General features: G+C 39.9%; 1 protein-coding gene across 2 annotated transcripts in view; it reads right to left on the bottom strand.

Moving 5' to 3' along the window:
- Positions 1-20,963, bottom strand: part of trpm3 (transient receptor potential cation channel, subfamily M, member 3) — a 167,095-nt gene that overhangs the window by 31,782 nt on the left and 114,350 nt on the right. For both annotated transcript variants that reach the window (XM_073466053.1, XM_073466054.1), the window contains exons 9-12: positions 13,800-13,872; positions 4,727-4,827; positions 3,055-3,189; positions 2,797-2,847 (exon numbers count right to left, since the gene is read on the bottom strand). In XM_073466053.1, coding sequence (XP_073322154.1) covers positions 2,797-2,847; positions 3,055-3,189; positions 4,727-4,827; positions 13,800-13,872 — 360 coding nt within the window. The remainder of the gene's footprint in view (positions 1-2,796; positions 2,848-3,054; positions 3,190-4,726; positions 4,828-13,799; positions 13,873-20,963) is intronic.

Below are 20,963 nucleotides of genomic sequence, written 5' to 3'. Positions count from 1 at the left end.
ACAGTTACACTGACAGTTAATAAATTAAAGGACACTGTGCCTGATATATGGCTGTTGGGACGGACTCACAAATCTATTACACATTACTACAAGTTGAGATAAAACTTCAACAGATGGGAAACCAGAATAAATACTAAGTATAAATCATGAAAAAGTTGACTCTTCCACAGTTCTTGTTCTTATTTCAAACTTTACTAACACCTCAGGTAGATGTAATAATGAAATCGATGAATAATGGAGTAAAAACTGAATAGAAACCAACTCGACAACAATCCACACTGAAAATCAATTACAATACTATACTACTTAAAAAATAATAGATGTGTAGAAAATACATTCATATATTTATAAAATAAGCAATTTCGACAATGACTGCCTATTTCAAAGACATAGTGAGTGATGCATATTTTCTGCCTAAAAAATGGATAAATTACTCGAAAAATGGCCAAGAAAGAGATCCAGAGTGTCTGATAGACTCATCTGAAACACTAGCAACTAAAATGTAAATACTGTAGGTTACAATAATTTCTTTAAATATGATAAATAAGGAGTCAGCTATGCATTTGTCACTAAAATGTAAACGCAAAAACAGTAAAATAGTTGCAAAACTGTATAAAATCTAACAGGAAACAATGGTGTGGATGACACAAAAGAGAAATGGGAAACAGAATGGACAGTAACAATTTTGGAAGAAGATTGGGAAGAAGTATTGTGAAGACATGAGGCTTTTTTTGTTGTTTTTTGTGTTGATAATGTTTTGGGGGATAGTTTAGGAGGAAGCCCCAGACATTTTTCAACTGGAAGGAGATAAATATCTGTATACAATAATATGCGTAGCTGGACTGAAACCAATCACACAGAACTGGCCGGACCTCTAATCAATTCAAACCAACTTCTGACCATTGGAAACTTACAACAAAGTCAAAGAGATCAAAGAAAGGGCAAGAATCAGTCATTAGTTGAGAAACAGAGAAAAGGGAATTTAAAAGAAAGAGTAAATAGACCCACTCACACCCTTTTTTCCCTGTCTTTCTTTCATTTCTGTATGTCTGTAGTAAAAATTAATAAATGCATAAATTAAATAAAATTTTCGTACATAATAGGCCAGTGTTAACCGCAATTACTTTAACAGTTGCTTTTGTCAAGGTGTTATTTTTTGCCAAACTTACAGAGGCTCACCAAATTATCACAACAATACAATACTAAAATGTATAAGGCAGTATAGTGTTTTTTTTATCTAATTCTCATGTCATAAAATTCAAATAATAAACTGATGACCAACAATACAAATCAACAATAACTCTGGCCCATTCCTGCTATCAACTAGCAATGAAAACTTAAATATAAAAACCACTCGATTACATTTGGATTTTCTCCTAACCAGTCTGAGACTCAGACACAAGGTGTATTGCTACAAGCTTCAACAAAACTGCATCGTTCATTTACTCTGTAGGAAAAACAATTTCTGCTTTGGCAGCTGTAGCCCACAGGCCGATCTCTGTAATTCTCTGTTTTATGACTCAGTTTTCACACAATCTAATGAATGGAACAGCTTGAACCTGAGAGCAGCCCTCACCTACAGCTGTTAACACGACACCTGCACGACACCTGAATCAAAGTATGACCTGCCAATAATCAACACCATGACCCAACAATCTACAGAGAAGAATGACAAAGGAAGAGCACAGCAATGACATGGTGACTCTACCTGAGGGATAGCAGTTACAACTAATTAGCATCGTACTATGAAACAACAATCACACACAAACACTTAGCTACACTATGGCAATCACGCACAGCTCTGCAAAAAGACGATGAGGATGTAATGCCATGCAGATTAGTGTGTGTTTTGCATGTGTATGAGGTGTTGTGAGTATAAACTGCATATTCTCTCTGCACCAACTTCTGATCAGTTGTTTTTAAAGACAGAGAGGAGATAAAAGAGAAGAGCTTACAATATTGAGCCTCCTCAGTGATTCCCAGAGGAGCAGGCAGCGTTACTGTAATCAGTAACACTTTAATTAATGAACACCTCTACATGCTAATGGTGGTGCTGCTGACCTCTCCATCATCTCTCAGCAGTAGGATCACCCCTAATTGGCGGGCAGACATGTACTGACTGTAAAATTTTATGTTGTTTCTTTTATCGCAGCATACACCACATAGGGTTGATATGTTTTGGCTTTAAGTGCAGCCACAACCTACTGAGAGAGACGCTTCCACCATTTCAGCGTCAGACACATGAAAATAACACAATGCTGGGAAAATACAGTTTTACTATTCAAAGAACCACATGATACTCCATATCAAAAGCAACACACTGATTAGTGTTGTTAATAATACAAATAAAAAAAAGAAATGAATCAAGTGAAGGCATCTACTGAGTTCTTCCTTCTCAGCCTCACAGCGCTCCACTGCGCTCCAGTTTGCTAAAACTCAAGCACTGTGGATAAAGCAACGTTTAATACATTTAGTGTGTGCCTGAGAGAAAGAACAGAGTAAATTGCTGAAAAGTCATGAGAAGGATGTGAGTCGTGCACAGCTCTACACAGCCACTGCAGCCCGCAACTCCAGCTGAAAGAGAAAAGCCGGCCTCTATTTGCAGTTAACAGCAACTAGGGCTACCAAACTTTACACACACAGACTGATGCAAACAGAGTCACAACTCAAACTGCAAAAAAAAGCAACTGAAACTCTATGTAGTCAACCATCTTTAATATACACATTCAAGCCAACATTCCCATACAGTGTGCCCGAACAGCCATAGAGCTTAAAGGACAGCAGTGATGCCCTTACCTTTTTGACATCTCTGACAAGGTGGTACAGCGTGTTGGACGGTCCATGTCTCTGTTGACAAAGCAAACAAACACATAAAGATATTATTACCATCACTGACAGCATCTAGGGACAAAACTGAACCTACCTGCTACACTGTTCATTATCAGCACCATGTTTTTCTGGGAAAATAACCTTTCAATCAACATTTTACTTTGAAACTCACTATGGCAACTATTGGTTTGTTGCTAATATAACCTTCTGCGCATTTGTTATTACCGTGTTGTAGAGCTCCTCCAGTCTGGAAAGCGTGAGGAAACGGTGCATGCTGACTCCATTTTCAATCAGCAGCTTGACAAAGTCCACTCTGTCCAGAACTAAGGCATCAAGCATCGCCTGCTCCAGGGATCCGACCTAAGACAGATGGGATGGAGAGTATATGTGCTCACAGCCGGTTCTCACTCCCAACGTATCAAATCCAGCAGCCTGGTCAGTAGCTCTACGCTTCAAAGTTATTCATAGGACACAAGAGTGAGGAGTAGTTTGTTTTTAACTGACCCAAGTAAGTGAACGTACGTAAATTGCATAATTGATGTCACATGAGTTATGTGATGTGAGTTACTTCACTTACGTAAGTTATGTTAGTTATATTAACCCAAAGTATGATCTTTTCATAACTGTAACCAAGTAGTTTATTTGTTTTTGCCAACTCCTAACCAAGTAGTTTATGTTGCCTAATCCTAACCAAGTATTTTATGTTGCATAATCCTAACCAAGTAGTCTATGTTGCCTAATCCCAATCAAGTAGCTTTTTGCCTAAACCTAAGAAAACCGAGACCGTTTGACAATGTTGATAACATTCCAAAAGTCAGAATTTGTTATACAATGCAAACGGATTGTCAGCACACTTTATTTTCAAAGTCTAACCAGACGTTGTATATAACTTTTTGTTGCTAACTTGACTGCGGAGTCCTTCCCATCCAAAACTGGCGCTAGAGGGGTAGGTAGAGCGTCATAGTTTGAAGCTTCAAGGCACTGACTAAGCTGCCAAATTGAGTTCAGAGTAACAATGTTGATACTGACAATACTATACAGAGCACACATACACCTCATATGATAAACTATACAACAGGGAAATAATTAAAGATCATTCACACCTCACTACAACAGCATTATTATGATGGTATTTCACACAACTTATGAATGGAATTCAAAAATATCTATTTGAATACTCATATTTGTGTCTTCTCATGTTCTATCCGTAATAACTTTCACATCCAAAATAAAGAGTTGAAATAAAATTCTTATTGAGACAGCTTCAAATTATACAGTTTGAAGACTGCAAAGAATGCTGATAATGATTGATAATCATGATTGCTTATTAACCAGCCAATTAGCTGGTTGCTGAACCTTTCACCCATGACTGATCCTGAGCTGCTTTCTGCATCTAAACTGCCTTTTAAAACTGAAAGTATCCTTTAATCTGCTGTTTAAGTTATCATTTCTCTCTCTCCGACTACTTTAGAGACAGTCAATCTGTCTTGATGTGAAGCTCTTTGAACTGCGGCTCTGGAGGTGGGTGGGTGGAGTGGGTCATCCACAAATCACAGGGTTGGTGGTTGGATCCCCACCTCCTCCTGCCCACATGTCAGTGTGTCCTTTGGCTATATACTGAACCCCAAATTGCTCCTGATGGTGGTAACTCAGCAAACTCGGCAAAAACCTTGTAAAGCACTTTGGATAAAAGCATGATATTAATGTAGCCTTTTAGCTGCATTTCTTGTCTACAATACCATTTATTATTAATAATACCATCTGATGAGAACTGTAAACAAACTTCAGGCATGGTATTTCAAAAATCAGAGAGAATCCACAAAGAACACACAAGCCTTGAGAATACAATCAATATTTCTGCTGCAGAATTCTTGTTTATGCTGTTTTTGGTTCTTACAGGCCACTGCTGTCCGTAGATGAAGATCTGACTGCGGGCGATGTCCACTCTGTTCCATGCCAGAGCCAAACTCAGCTGGTCAGGAGCTGAAGCGTTGGCACCTGAGAGAGGATACAAGTGAGTTGGGAGAAAATGTCATATTGCAGGAAAACAAGGTTCCTTTACCACTGATCCACATAATACACTGGTATTTTGTAGTTGGTGAGTTATTAGATCTAATTTGCTGTTATAGTGATGTCTTTACTGCTTAATGAAGTTTATTTGAAAGTCAGAGAAGAAGAGAAGAGAAAAGATTTATTGTTCTATGTTATACACATCATCCTATGGACGGAAGAGAAAAAGATGGTGAGTGAGTGAGTGAGTGAGTGAGTGAGTGAGTGAGTGAGTGAGTGAGTGAGTGAGTGAGTGAGTGAGTGAGTGAGTGAGTGAGTGAGTGAGTGAGTGAGTGAGTGAGTGAGTGAGTGAGTCCCTTTTTCTGTAATCTGATTGTGTAGATTTTTCAGCAAAGGTCCTCCAGGACATAAACCAACTAGCTTCCTTTGTTGAAGGTTGAGGGCTTTCTTTGTGAACTGCAGGAGCTTCATCTAACTTCAGGCTTTGTGGAGCTTTGCTTTAATTTGTAATGTGTCTGTTCCTTTTCCGTCTTACTCTATGTGTCTGCAGAGAAAAGATGTCTTCCCATTAAAGAATGACAGCTTGGTCTTTGATGTATCACTCAATTTAACGCTTCACCTCATCCCTGCATAAAATGTGGAATACAACTGCGTTCTTTTGATTTGCTGTGTCCGTGCTCTGGTCCTGCTGTAAAATCAACATGAATGTAATGTACTCAGTAGAAGAAGAAAAAGAAGTACAGTACGTACGCCCACAAGACGAAAAAAAATGTGAAAATGAAAGGAAAGATAAAAAAGCGGCATTCTGGACAGATCTGATTTGTTTAATATAATACTGAGTGATGTAAAGGAAAGAAAAAAAACATCTTGCTTATGAGATTCAAGGACACACTGACAAAAAGGATAAAATAATGTATTATATGGCACTGATGAGCTTTGATGTGTGTCATTGCTGTGTGGTGAAGGACAAACTGGCTGATGTAAATCTGTGACATATTCACAATGCATGGCTGGTTAGTTTGTTTGGTGTAACTTTTCAACTTTACAGGTTGACCCTGTGATTATTTTTGCACTCATCTTTGGTTTAAAAATATACTTGACATACTTTGGAATATATTTTGTTGAGTTGGGTACTTATATTATCCAGAATGTTTCAAAAATTTTCAAAACCAGAGAAATCCAACGGTAGGCTTTACAGTATGTTCCTGGTGTTACACAGTGGTCGGGCATAGACCCAACACAGTACTTGCCCACCGTTGTTATGCTTTTTAAAAAATCAATACTTAGCTGGACGACAGAAGCTACAATTACAGTAATGTCACATTTCACTTGCAATGTGACAAAAGTAAGGACAGTTAACGGACAAGATGATGGTGGAGGATTTGTAGTCAAAGGAAAAGCACAATTTGGCAATATTTCAGATTTAAACCCAGTGCTAACAGGGAACCTGATAACGTTAAAGGAAAAGGAGTTGTCTTATGTTACCTCACTGAAAAGTTGAACAACAGTGGTGCTAAACTCACTCTACACATTGCATTTCCTTTGACTACTTGACTTCAAAAGAAAAGTAATCTCGCGTTTCACCCGTTAAATGCTTTTTAATGTAAAGCTGCAGCAAAAGGAAATGTTCGGTGCATTTCATCTGGTCGCCTGTGGCAATAACTTCTGGGAAAACATTGGATGACTCGTGAAGAAGGATGTTGGTGAATGTTACGAAACATAATGTGAATAAAACTTAAATAAATTACATTTCTGCTTGAGTCACATCAGATAAATTTTCATTGGCCACATTGGTTGTTTAACAATGAAGGCAACAACTCCCATGATTCCACACTACTTCAAGTTGTCATCAAACTATGTCCTAGTGACAGAAATTACATACTGTGGATTTACTTGATTCAAAGAAACACCTTGAAATGCAAGGAGATGATTATGATGGGTTTTAGGATCATATAAGCCCCAAAGACTAGGAATAGGGCCCAAGTATGCACAGTAATACCTCCTACTGTAGGTATTTTTTATAGCAGCGTACTATAGATAACAGTCAGAGATGTTTGGATGTTGGAGATGAGAGAATATGTCTTAAAGCTGGAGTGTGTAAGTTATTTCTGGCATCATTTGGTCAAAAATCAATAATAACCTTTCAGCATATTGTAATTCATAGTGTTATGACAGAACACTGGACTTCTGTGTCTCCTCTTGGCTCTGTATTCAGGCTTTAAAAAATCAGTGCCGTGACGGCAGTGTTCAGCCAATCACAGTTCATTTTACAGAGCAAGCTGTTTTGGTCGTTCCTATTGGTTGCTTGACCAAAGTCGATGCGCATTCACGTTCCGTGAAGGTGCAACGGCGGACGTCCCGGCAGGTAAAGCCGCTATCCCGGCATTACCAACAAAAGCGTACACGGCTAAGCAAGCCAAAAAAAGGATGACCGATGTAGAGAAACGAGAGTCTAAGAGGGAGAGTGACAATAGACAGGATAAATCGTATGTAAACATTGGACAAGCATATCCGAGGTGGAGAGAGCTTAGCGATAGCATCGGGCTGAAGCTGGATTCTGAGCTTGCTGTTCTTCTCCTGGACAGGTGAGCCTCCAATGCAAGTTTTACGTAGCTGATAATCTAAAGGTGTGGTAGTAATTGGCTGTGTTGTTGAAATGACCGTGAATCTAATTAAGCAGGCGGTTTGTGGTCACAATTGACGAGTAATGTTGTGAGTTGATTAGCTTTATGCTAACCGTAGCCAAAGGCTCACGACAACAAGCAAGTCAGAGCCAAAGTCAATGTCAAATGTATTGTCAATACCGTTGTATATACACGACATACAGAGGACGTGAAAGCGTAAAAGTTGGCAGCTATGTGACAGAAAAGTTCCGACGTGAATATTCCAAGCGCTACAGTCGCACGTGTCCACGAGAGTGGAAAGTGAAAGTGTGGAGCTACAGAGTCAAAACAGGCAGGGGAGGGGGGAGCGCAGTTGTTTCCATCCCAGTCTCATGCGTTTTTCACATATTCTACAAACTCCAGCTTTAAACACAAAAATGAAACAGGGACAGACCACTATAAATATAAAATCAAACCTCCCTGTTCAAGACTATATAATCAAATGTAAAACACGTCACTGTAAAAATGCTATTAAATGTGCTGCAAAAAAGGCATTTGTAGTGATTCACTGTTGTAGTGAAACACTTTAGACCAGTGAGATCTACCACAAAAACCTCAGTCTGCTGTTCACATAAACAATTCACCTGTGCACGGGGGGGAATTACCCAAAATGAGGAAGATAAAGCAACAATCATCTCAGTCTTTAGAGAAATCCGATGTTATACAAAAAGTATAATAATAATCCCTTGTGTGTAGACAAGACTGTGTAATTTTTAATAAGCACACCAGTATCATCAATTTACACAGCGCCCTCTCCGTCTTAAGGGCCTGTGCAGCATTACTGGAGCTTAATGTTCAGTCAGATCCCAGCTAATGAGATGCAGAGCCTACTAATAAGAGCTTTAGTGGAGATATGTGTATATTAAAAAGGCAGAGTGGCCTTGCTTCATTAAAGGCCTGCGGTTTCACTCTGTCTGCCTGCAGGGTGGTTGAACTGCAGCCAACTGACTTTATGGACCCAATCTTCAGGATATTGACTACCTCAGACAGCAGATCATCAATTACTCCAAACTCCCCTTGGTTACCCCATGTGTCTTTAGCTGCAGTTTCCTTCCTGCTCTATCTGTTCTCTGTCTCTTCTCTAAATTTCTCTAACACAGTCTATCCTTTATTTTTTTTTTCCTTGCTCTTGTGCTGTTCTCACCGCAACTTGTATTCCTGACTGTGCTGTGCCTTGTTGAGCTTCAGGCAGTAGCTTAGTTCTTCAGTGAAGGAGTCTAATCCAGTGTTTTAAAAAGCTCTGAGGCAGGATGTGACTGATTTCATTTTACACTAAATGTCTTAATGCGTCTCATTCACTCATTCGCAGAATGAAACTTGCATCTGAAATGACCCTCATGCTGTTTACCATAAAGCACTTTTTTGCTCCTTTTCTTAATGTTCTCCTCTCATCCTTTCACTTCTTGGATTCATTCCTTTTTATTTATCTTTTTCCTATTTTCTCTTCTTTTTCTTTGGTTTCAATACCTCTCTTCACTCATTCATCTACATCCCTCTCCTACCACAGTGTGAAATGAAATGACTAGAAAAGGGCGAAAACAAAGGAAACAGATGGAGTTGACAGAATACACGAGTGAGACATGTACATGGTTAGAGTAATAGGGCACGAGAGCGAGAGTCTGACATGAAGACAAAGATCAGTGAGTGATGCATGGGCCAAAGAAATCATGCGGCTTGACTGCTTAACATAAATTATGTAGAACACATTTCTCTTTCACTCATTCCCTCTCCAAACTCACTAGTTGAGTCTCTTTTTCTCTGTGGAATGAAATGTTTCTCTGAGGAACAATTCCTGAGATAGTCAAGCATATGCAATGAATTGCTAAGCAGTCCCTCAAGACTCATTTCCTTTTAGTACGCGTGCATGAGTGTGTACCTTCGGTGTTCACATGTGTAGGTGTGTATTTGAGAGAACACGCATGCAAACTCCGCTGGGCCTGGTTAGCATTAGAGTCCTTGAAGGGGCAAGAGCAATCCTGATCAATATGGGCTACTGAACAACCAATCAAAGGTATGGATCTCCTGTGTGTGTGTGTGTGTGTGTGTGTGTGTGTGTAGAACATTGTGTAGAAAAGTGTAAAAGCGGTAGAGGAAGGGGAAGAATGGTGGTTGAGTTTAATTGCTGTTTCTGCACTTGACACATTTTCAATTTTGTAATCCAGTTTGGTCCAATTCATTGGCAATTTGTTACAATGTAAAGAGTACAGTACAGTCTGCTGACTGTATATCTTACTGTTTTATATCTTAGGTCACTGATTATCCTGTATGTTTACAATGTGATTTGTGGCTGCATGGCTGCACACTGAAATTGCTCACACAATAATTATTTTAACTTGACTGTTAATTATTGTATTTTGTCTACCTCAAATGTATTATATACAAACAGTTATAAGCCGTTATATTGTGTCATTTCCCCGTATGTAGCTTAATGTTATTTTATCATGTGGATATTCTGTTACTTTTCTCTGTGTATAGCTTTATACTGTATATATGTCTTTTCTTTGACATTTGCACAGTTGACGGACTTGCTGCAATCCCATTTCACTGTCATTGTATATGTACAGTTATACACACATACATACATGTGACAAATAAATCTATTGAATCTTGAATGTAGAGGGATAAACCAAGATATCAGCCTTTCAATCTTTAATTACTTCCATGCCTGCAACTATTAATCTTTATTTATATACTAACGCTAGGTCAACTCTTTTACAGGGACAACATTAGTTTGCATTTTTATGCAGATGACTCCCAGATTTATTTCTTATTTGAATCAGCACAACACAATTGGTAAAAGTACAACCCTGTCTTACAGATGTAAAAAACTTTTCTGTCCTGTTGCATCAAATCCCAGTATAGAAATCTCCGTGTTATCTTTGACAATAAACGTAATTTTGATCGACATGTGAAATCACATGTTCAATTGCGCTTTCTTCAACCATGTAATAACTCAAAAAAAGATATTTTTTATCCACTGTCATGCACACCTTCATTAGTTTAGATTACTACAATTTGCTATATTCCTGTCTCATGCAAGACAATGTTTCCCAACTTCAACCAGTTCAAAATACTGCTGTTTTAGCATCTCTACATGGGCTACCTGTATGTTGTCTAGAATTTATTTTAATCATGGACTAACTAACCCCTGACGAGCCTGAACGCAGACTGAGATCTTATGGCAGAGGACTGTTGATTCCTAGGTCAAGGCTGAAAACCAGGTGTGACCGAGCCTTTGGAGTTATAGTCCAACGACTTTGGAACAAGCTGCCAGAGGAGATCAGGCAGGCCAGCTCTGTTTCTTCTTTTAAAATCTATCTTAAAAACATGTTTTTTCAGGAGACTTTCTCCTGAATTGCTCACTCTTCCTTTGTTATTGCTTTGCTTCGCTTGTTTTATTATTGTATAACTGTATGAATTGTACTGTTGTTTATCATTTATCTGTAAATTTTCCTGTTTTTATGTCTTCGTGAAACACTTCGTAACTTGTTTTTGAAAAGTGCTATATAAATAAAGTTATTATTATTATTATTATTATTATTATTATTATAATGATGGTTGTGTAACAATACCTGTATAGATGCTGGTCACACTGTAAGGATTAATGTAGTTCTGAGAAATGAGAAGCAAATGTTGCATAATAGCATATCATTAGGCCATGTGTTTGTTTTCGAGTGATTATTGATCTCGAAGGGAATTAATTTCATAAATGCAAATTAAATTGAATTACATACTTCAAAAGAGATATTAACAATACATCATAATTCGTGGGTGACTGCAAGAGTGGTCCAGTAATTATTTGTCTCTGGCCACACATTAATGAGCAGCTGCGATCCAGCTAATTAGTTATTCTGCAGCTGTTGTTACGATATCAGGATTTTATTAACATATAAAATAAGAAGTGGGAACTCACTGCAAGCTAGTCTGAAATGGCTTTAATAGCTGAAAGGGCACAAGGGCCATGTCCTCCTCACATTTGAGGGCAGAGTTCAATCATTTGTGAGACACAGAAGATGGATGTATAATAAATATGTAGCTAAAGCTAGCAGCTGGTTAGCTTAGCACAAAAACTGTAAACAGAGGAAAATTGCTATGACTGTCCTGACTCTGTCCAAAGCTAACAAAACTTGCCATCACTTCTAAAGATCACTAGTTAAAACATTATATCTTGCCGCAATTTGTAAGAAATGGCCAGAATTCAAAGGTACCCCCAAAACCACAAGTGGCAGCATAACCACTAACTGCTGCTCACGATACTCTTTGCTGTAGCTATCTTTGGCTGTAGTGACTAGCTGCCATTAGCAAGCAGTTCAGTTAGCCATGAAGCCAGGTCGCAGGTGTCTGCTTAGAGCGTGGAATCACCGCAGGCAACTGGGCTCTGCCGTCTCCCAATGAACACAGCTGGACACTAGATTGGGACCAACAGATGCCAGTTTGAGGACAGGGGATACAGTATTGAGATGATTTACAGCAGCTCTGACCAGGACTACAACTCTGTGCCCAAGCAGACATGGCAGGTGGGGACAGGAGAGGCATGAAGCAGCAGAGGAAGGAGAAAGAGTCATACATCAGCAATGAGTGGAAACAGCGTGTAAAGTTGGAAAATTCACTTAGTCGATGAATTAAGGGTTTTTTTTTTTTTTTTTTTTGACTAAACCAGAGGTGTATGTGGGAAGACGAACCAGGACTGTCTCATTGCAGTTAAGCTCATCTCAGTTCGGTAAAAGAGAGAGACTTGAAATCAGAAGACATTTTGTGAGTTAATTCATTTCACTTATTAGACTACTGCCCCTTTTCCACTGGTCAAAAATCCCACTTAAACCCACTAAGATCTGCCTTTTGTGTGAAATGGGAATGTGTAAATTCTGCATTTACACCCAGGTCAATTGACTCTACAGTAGACACAGGTTTTTATCACCTCGGCTCTGCTTTGATCCAAATGTAAGACCCGGGTGAACACGCTAAATTCCGCCGCGCAAAGTGATGATGCGTTATCAACATCCAGTGGTGACACGTAAATAAAGAAGGAATTTGGGATGCATCTATCCAAAGACGTTTTATTACTAGACACAGTGTTGGAGGCGGTGCCCCGTTCATTCCTATGAAAGCTGCCCAGTGATGTTTTGAAGCCAAAAAAGCTCGACTTCCCAGCTATGAAAATACCTGGATCGCCGACCGAGCCGGATAACTTCAGGTTTAGTGCCCGGCTTACTTGAATGAGGTTAAAATAATTTAACTGTGCAGCTCTTCTAGACTTTCAAAATGTTATTGGACTGAATGGCTCAAATTATGACAGTGAAACGAGTCATTTCGTAGGGGTTGTGACACTTAACAGAATTTATCCACTGTTTTACAGACACTTCTTTCACAATGAGTCTGTTGTTGTTTTCTCTTCTTTCTTTCCGGTGCATTTGTGACATGAAACATGACGTCACTGATGTACAATGTGACGCTTCAGATAAAAATTACAGACGGGCTGCCTTGCCTGTAGGAAGTGGGAATGGGGTCAATAGGTGATTTTTAGCAGGTTGACCCGTGTTGATAAAGCCTGTGTAAACACGCTAATTTTGGTGGAAAAGTGGTATAAGTAGCAATACACAGATGTCTTTGACATAATAACATCAACGCTGTTATTCTTCATATTCTGTTGATAATGTTAGTTCCTTTTTCTGAATGTTTTAAGCTAAAATTCTGGCCATATCTTAAAAAATTCCCCTTTAATCAATTCATAAACTCAATTGGAATAACAGCATGTTGTAGTTTTTAAGGGTGGTTAAAATAGTTAGCCTCAAAGAGAAAGATATTTTTTTGGCAGTGGATAGTTGACTTTATAGGACAGGCAGTGATAAGAGGAATATTATATGCTCATGGTGCTGTTTCTGCTTAAACTGTAAGAAAGCAATTGTTTGATAAGCTAATATAATACCAAGATTTAATGCTGCAAGTTTGCTTTGGAATCTTCCTGCCCTGCAGAGATCAAAAATCGCTTAATGGAGCTTTAAGATAGAAAAAAAAAAAGCATAGATGTCTGATTTATTCTTGAGCTACTCCAAAAAAACACGAACAGACGTAACATATACACCTAAACTGGGACAGTGAGAGGAAAGCTTTCTGAAACGATATCATCTTCCTTTTATGTACAGAAACTTCAGAATGACAACATCCCTGGAGGGAGACAGTGAAATGGAAGCATTTTACTGTACATCCATGCTCCAACACACACACACACAGGCACACACACGAACGTGCGCACGCGCGCGCACACACACACACGCACACACAAGTGCATACACCCACCTTTGAGTAATGCAGTGAGGATGGCAAGGTCAATATCCTGATGACCCTCCGAGCCCATCCGGAAAACTGTTATCTGAGAGACAAGGAGAGAGACAGAGAGCAAGAAAGAAAGAGTGACAGACAGGTGAATTAATTCTATTCAAGCCAAAGTGTTTGAAAGTGACTTTACTCTATTACTTATAGTGTTGTTTGATTGATTGATGTCAAGGCTAATACTATAAAATTCACATCCTGAGTAAAAGTGTTCTCATTTGCAGGATAGAGGCGAGGCGAGGTGAGGCGAGGAGAGGAGAGCAGAGGAGAGGTACTGCTCTGATGTAATGTGCTGTATCTCCTCTCCAGACTCTCTGCTGTTTCCTCTTGTGTCTTGTGCAGAGAAAACCAGAAAACTCTCTCAAACAGCATGTTCACTGTGAGGTGGGAATGAAGGGATTCGCTGAGAAGACAACTGAGGTAGTAAAACATGACATAGACAGGGATCAACTTAGTATAATTAATGGTGCTCTCCATTAACAAGTGATATTTTGTTCTTTTTTTGAACATTTTTTTGGATTAGGATTTATGAAAAATATTTCACTCTCAGTTTAGGTCTTCTCCTGTGTAGTCTGATGTGTCTTTAAGCTGCATTTTTTAGAGCCCCGAGTGAGATGAACTAATGGTGCGATGGATGAAAGCCAAAGTCCGCTGAGAGGGAAATCAGAGAAGTGGGGCAGCTTTTGTGGAATGTTTTTTTTTTCTTTGGTCAAATATAGCAAGCGCATGTACACATACTGATACTAACATGTGTGTGGGCAGACATGCACGTATGTGTGCATGTGTGAAGGGCACCTTGTGGGAGCCGTGTACGAGAGAATGCGTGTTCAGAATGCCTGACGAGCTATTCCTCTAATCCTTCCATCCACCCATTCATCTCCTCCCACCACCCTCTTCTCCCTGCAGCCCATCTCCCTTCCCATCTCCCCCTCTAAATGGCTTCATTTCATGGAGCTCCTGGAATCTGTGGGCTCTGCTGCCGCTGTTGCTGCTGCTGCTTTCCCTTGGGCGATGTTGCAATCTTGAAGCCTAACCCTCCTCTCTCTCTTTCTATCTCTTTCTCTTTTCACACATTCTAAATGCACAGCAGCAATTCAATTCACATTGATGATTTACAGTATCTATTATGTTGCCACATTCATCATTTGCACACCACATGCCGATGACATGTTGGCTCCTCCCTGAGAGAGGAATGAGGAGTGAGACATGATGTAACACCTTGGACCTGATCCACGCATTGCAAATGCAATCACTAATAAGGAGAGAATCTTAGTGTGCTAATTTGTGTGTGGCGGTCACTATCAGCCTGTCTAATCAGAAGCTCCTTCTCTACGTGAAATAGGAGTGCAATGGGATGTGAAGTATCGATTAATAAGTCACTGGTGTAGTGTGTAATTTTATGTGGTTCTCCGAGCTAAGTTATAGTGTGTGCTGTTCTCTCTGTGTGTGTGTGTGTGTGTGTGTGTGTGTGTGTGTGTGTGTGTGTGTGTGTGTGTGTGTGTGTGTGTGTGTGTGTGTGTGTGTGTGTGTGTGTTTAAATGGAGTGGCTAGTGGCAAGATTATTATTTGCTAGAATGCATCGTTGCTCACTCTAAAAGATGTTAACATCACACTTAAGGAAGCATCTGAAGGACACACATGCAATACAATGATCTAACCAAGTGTTAGTGTGGGTGCGTGTGTGTGTGTGTGCGTGTGTGTGTTTGGTATTGGTAAGATAGTTGATTTTTGAGTCTCATTCCTAACTCGTCAAATACCGACACTTTCTGATGACTGCCGACTCGATCTACAATCCCAGAGCGTCAGTATTACTATCTTATCAGCAGGAGCTTTAAGCCCCCTCCCTAAAAGCCCACTTTCGCGTGATTGAACAAACTTCCAGAAGCCTGTCAAGATTTGCATGCTAATAATCTTTTGATCCCGTGTGAATTGTGCCATGAATTCCAGTAAAGAATAGTTATGTTCCACTCAGTTTTGTATTAAATTGCTCAGTGAACTACATATACTTCACCAACACCAACAACGCATGCTGGCACAGTAAAAGTATTAAAAGAGGTGAAAATCACTTAAAGTCTGGAAATGATGACAGCTGCAGTTATGCGAAAGTAGAGTTAGTTGGTTACGCAAGCTTGCTAGCATGCAGGACTGGTGAGGTGAGAAAATAAGTTGTAATTTAAGAAGTTTCCAGGCGTGAAGAAAGATTTACTTGGGTCGAGCAGATCCAGCGGGGAGAGGCAGCTCGAAGGACTACTAACTGCACGGCTAACTTAGCTAACTGGCTAATGGCAGCAAGTTACAGTTAGCGTTTACTAGCAACAAGTAAGTCAGCTGCGATTTCATGCTCTCTCTTCCCTTTGACAGCGAGTTGACAAACACACTGCTGCAGTACACACATGGGCCCACCTCCACCCACTAATTTAACTCAGATGCTGTTGTGTTTAACATAAAGGGCACAAACCTTGTTATATATTTCTCTTATAATTAAAATTGTAAACTTCACGTCATCAGTGATGTCAGTTTTTCCCAATGTTATCGAACATGGTATTGAGTATCTATATTTTTCATGGTATCGTATCAAAGTTAGAAATTCCAGTATTGACAAGTCTATGACAACACCAGCGTGCTGTGCCTGAAGCAGATCACCAATAAACAAATGTCATCAGATCTTTGTGAAAGTAGAAAAACCTGTTGGAAATGGTGCATTCAAAGCAGTCAAAAACATTAGCTTTTTGCTCAGCAATCACTACATTACATACATTTACCTCGTTATTTAAAACTGTGGCCCCATTTAATATAAACTTCCAACACTGTAACATCTCTCAACCTCTGAGAGAGTGAGTGGTGTTGGGTGTGCTCCTACGCTGACTCTGAAGGGTCAAACTACATGCATGCAGAGCTTTCTAACAAGATCAACAAGATCTTGTTTTGTTGAGAGAGAGAGAGAGAGAGAGAGAGAGAGAGAGAGAGAGAGAGAGAGAGAGAGAGAGAGAGAGAATAAAGAGATAAAGAGAAAGAGAGTGTGTTCATGTGCAAGCACTAATTTCAACCAATCAGTGCAGGTTCCTATTCCGGCCACATGCTTTTTATACCCTGCAGTTTTCATTATAGCAGAATGAAGACACACACACACATGGCTCTTGGCTGCCTTAAGGACTAAAGATGGATGACGGTGTTATAGGGGATAGATGATGATTACAGAAGATGTTCTCCATTGTTTCTATTCTCCCCTCTCCCTCCAGGCTCCACCTGTACCTCTACTCCATTGCTTCCACCCATCATCTTTCTGCCCTCCTACCTACAACCACTAATCTTACACCAATGTCCCACTGGCATGCTACTCTCCCTCCCCCTTTCATCCTTACCCACTCCCTCCCTACTTCTTCCCCCTCTTCCCTTCCTCCAATCACACCCCCAAGGTGACCCTGTGGATATGTTTTCATGGAGGCTCAGAAACACAGAGGAGGCTAAGAAACACAACCGCTATGACAACACAAGGTTGCTAATTTAATCCCAACGATCCCACAGAGTCATCTCTAGGTGTGTGCGAAGGTAAACAGACGGTTTCTCCCCATCTGTTTTCATCATATTGTACAAGCGAAGGTGCTCTCAAGTACTTCTTGTGAGCAAACATATTTTGTTTGTCTTTTTTTTAATCTCATAGCATAAACCCATCTGTAGTACATTACATTTTTCAATGCTTCAATGTTTCAGTTTATCTCATGTTTAGTTAATGTAGCTTAAAATGTCTTTAAATGCTGAATGTATTTTTTGACCTTTCTCTGCCTCTACACTAACAGCCATCACCTCAGGGGTCAACATGCAAGAGACAGAGCGCTGACTTGTGTCTGTCGCACTCCATCTCTCTGTTGACAAGGAATGAAGAGAGAGGAAGAGAACGGGAACGTTAACGAGGGGGGGACGAGAGGAGGCAGGAATCTGGAGGGCCGACAGAAGACGGCAGGAAAGAGGAAGAGGAAGACAGAAGGAGGGAGATTTAGTGTCAACAAATTGAAGACGGACGTAAGCTATGAAAGACGAAGAGCACCGCCGTGTCTCCCAAACGACTGGATTCTGTCGGAGGATTCCTGCATCTTCAGAGATGCCTAGCTACATGCTTAGAGGATCAGAAAACTGCTCTTCACGCTGCAATGAGCCAAGCTGATTGGAAAGCATTCATCTTCATTTAACAGGCAAAGACCCTGCTGATGTTGCTACACATGGCGGACCACACACATGCGCGCACACACACACACACATTAACACACACGCTCGTACAGTCCACAGAGTCTTCCATCTTCTCCAATCCATCCATTAACAATGTACAGTGTGTAGCAGTTCAGATTTGATAAAGATCTGCTGGTGGTTTTATCTGTTTGAAGTTAAGCATAACATATGTAGATGTATATTTATTACTTTCTGGCATAAACCATAAACCAACAGTCTTTACGGAAAGATGCAGAGGAAAGATGGAAATAAACTGATACACTGTCCTGCTGATTATCAAGGAATTATCTCTCTTCCAGCATATTTATCTCTTTGTGGCTCAAACTCTTTACTGTACCCCATTTTCACATTTTGCTCTTCACCCAAACCAAATTTGTTTTCCCTCTCTCTTACTTCTTGTCTCATTTCCTCCATCCCTCCCTCTCTCTCCCTTCATCTGCCCCTCAAACCCTCCCTCTCTCTCTCATGGTCCATTTAAGTCACTCTTTTGCTCTCCTCGTCGTCCTCCCACTCATTCTTAGTCTCTCTTGTCAGGGGAGGTGGAGGGAAATTGCGGGTTGGTGGTTCCTCCTCAATATTTAATCCGAATTAAACATATAAGGACTATTCTACACTCAATTATTCATACCAAGCTGGGAGATACCAGAACATTCATCTTGCATCCCCTCCTCGCAGAAGAAGAGGGGGAGGGAGAGAGGCACTTCTGTTTTAATTACACCTTGAATTGAATTCACACATTTTTAAAAAAAAAAGAGCTACCCGACAAAGTCCTTTGTGATATTTCTCACGTAGCCTGTAGTCTTTTCAATATGCTTGTTTGACATTCATATGAAAATGTTCCACCTTTGTGCAAAAGAGATAAAAGAAAGAAGATAAGTGATGAAAAAGTATGAGGAAGATAATTACCCTTATCATCTTAACAAATTGATGCAAATGTGGCCTCTGCTTTCATAAATATTCCTTTTCATTGCACTTACTGTATATCACACATTATCTGTATATTCTATACACTACATCTGCTACTCCTCTATAAAACTCACGAGCTAGCACATTATTCATTGATTAGCTTTGCAATTATTTCCCCTCCTTCCTCCTTGGAACCTAATAATCTGCCATCTATCATAAGAGATTTTTTTACAGCGAGATGAGCCAGCACACTTTGAAATTAGAACAAATGAACGCATAAAGCAGTTAATTGGGGTGACTGTTTATAGCTGCAAAGAGGACTTCTTAGTTTTATAATTTACTGCCTAACTAACTTCCCAGCAATTTATTTAAAAAGCAGCATTTTGAAATGAAAATATTACTGCAAAAATGGCTATGAGGCTTGTTCCACCTGGTAAAACAAAGATACAAACATAGAACACAGAGGTGCAAATATATGTATACACTTCAGTGAGAATGCATTAAGGAGTGCAAGTTTATTGCCTCTCCATATAAAACATAAATAGTCCTGAGAACGATAAACAAAGCAGAGACAACAGGGAAATAACTGAAGCGCAAAATGTCGACATGAATAAACCAACAAACTGAAAATAAGGGAAAAAGCAAGACACAGCCTTCCCTTGGTCTTCACACACACACACACACACACACACACACACACACACACACACACACACACACACACACACACACACACACACACACACACACACACACACACACACACACACACACACACACACACACACACACACACACACAATCTCCCTCTCAAACATTTCCCCAACCAGTCACCTTTACTCTTTCTCTTTTCCTCCCACTCTCTGGCTTTCCTGCTGCACAGCCAAAAAAAAAGGAATACATAAATAAAAAATATGAAAGCACACACTAGCGTACTGGCACACAGACCAACACACTCTCATTGTCTCTGTCACATACTTACCCATTTCAGACCACTGCACTGACCCAGGATAAACCTGCATTTCCTGCCAATGTGAGTGAGTCAACACAACTCTCTCGGTACCCTACTCTTGACCTGGGTGTTAATATGGATTTGACACTACTTGGCGAGCAAACATAGGTTTCTGTAACTGCTTCTGGATTGTGTGGAAGGTACAACAGAAGTAATACGGTATCACTGCAACGTCTAGACCTCTCAAGCAGAAGTTACACTCAAGACATCTGAAGAGATACATGAACATGATTGTAGTGGTATTGCATTAACCTTTCACATGTGACAGAATATATAAAAGTATCTCACCAATTCCCCTGCAATGTCAGCCATTTTTCATCTCCAGTGTCTCGTCATTCGTGCGCAGCAGTTTTAAAGTTGTATAATTCTCTGGGTCAGCAGGGATGCGTTAGGAGCTACACTCATACAGTATGTATGAATAAAACACAATAATCTTGTAGGTTATAAGATTTTTATCATTGCCCTGTTAATGATACTATGTGGACCTGGGACTTGTCAGTTTCTTATTTTAGTTTGTGCAAAGTGGTCGGCAGTTGTCTCAGGAATACCTTTGTGGCAGCGCTGAGGGAAGCCAAAGCCAAAAGCCAAATGCTGCCAGTACAAGTTGGCTTTTCCCACTACAGTACAACACCGAAGACCACGTACATACTACCAGTCAGCTAACTAGATATGATAAACAGTTGTTCACTGTGTTTGACCTCATTGTGTAAGTGTGGATAACATTTAGAAATCTGGTGTTACAGAAACTGAGAACGAGATGAGGAAACAAAAAGACAATTACTTGAGGTATCAAGATAATTTATCATGTGAAAACGACTTTTGTTTTCTTGTGATCACAGGATGATTATGGGAAACTCAAAAATGAGAGTCTGGTTCATTTAGTCACACCTGAATTCAGCCTTCAAGATCATTGCCATGACTGTCAGGACGATTTATTACTGAACAATACAGTTGCGTGCATTTCAGTGATCAGTAAAATCACTGTGGAA

This window comes from Pagrus major, chromosome 5 (genome assembly GCF_040436345.1).
Source record: "Pagrus major chromosome 5, Pma_NU_1.0".
NCBI classification, from domain to species: Eukaryota; Metazoa; Chordata; class Actinopteri; order Spariformes; family Sparidae; genus Pagrus; species Pagrus major.
This window is presented reverse-complemented; position numbering and strand designations above follow the sequence as displayed.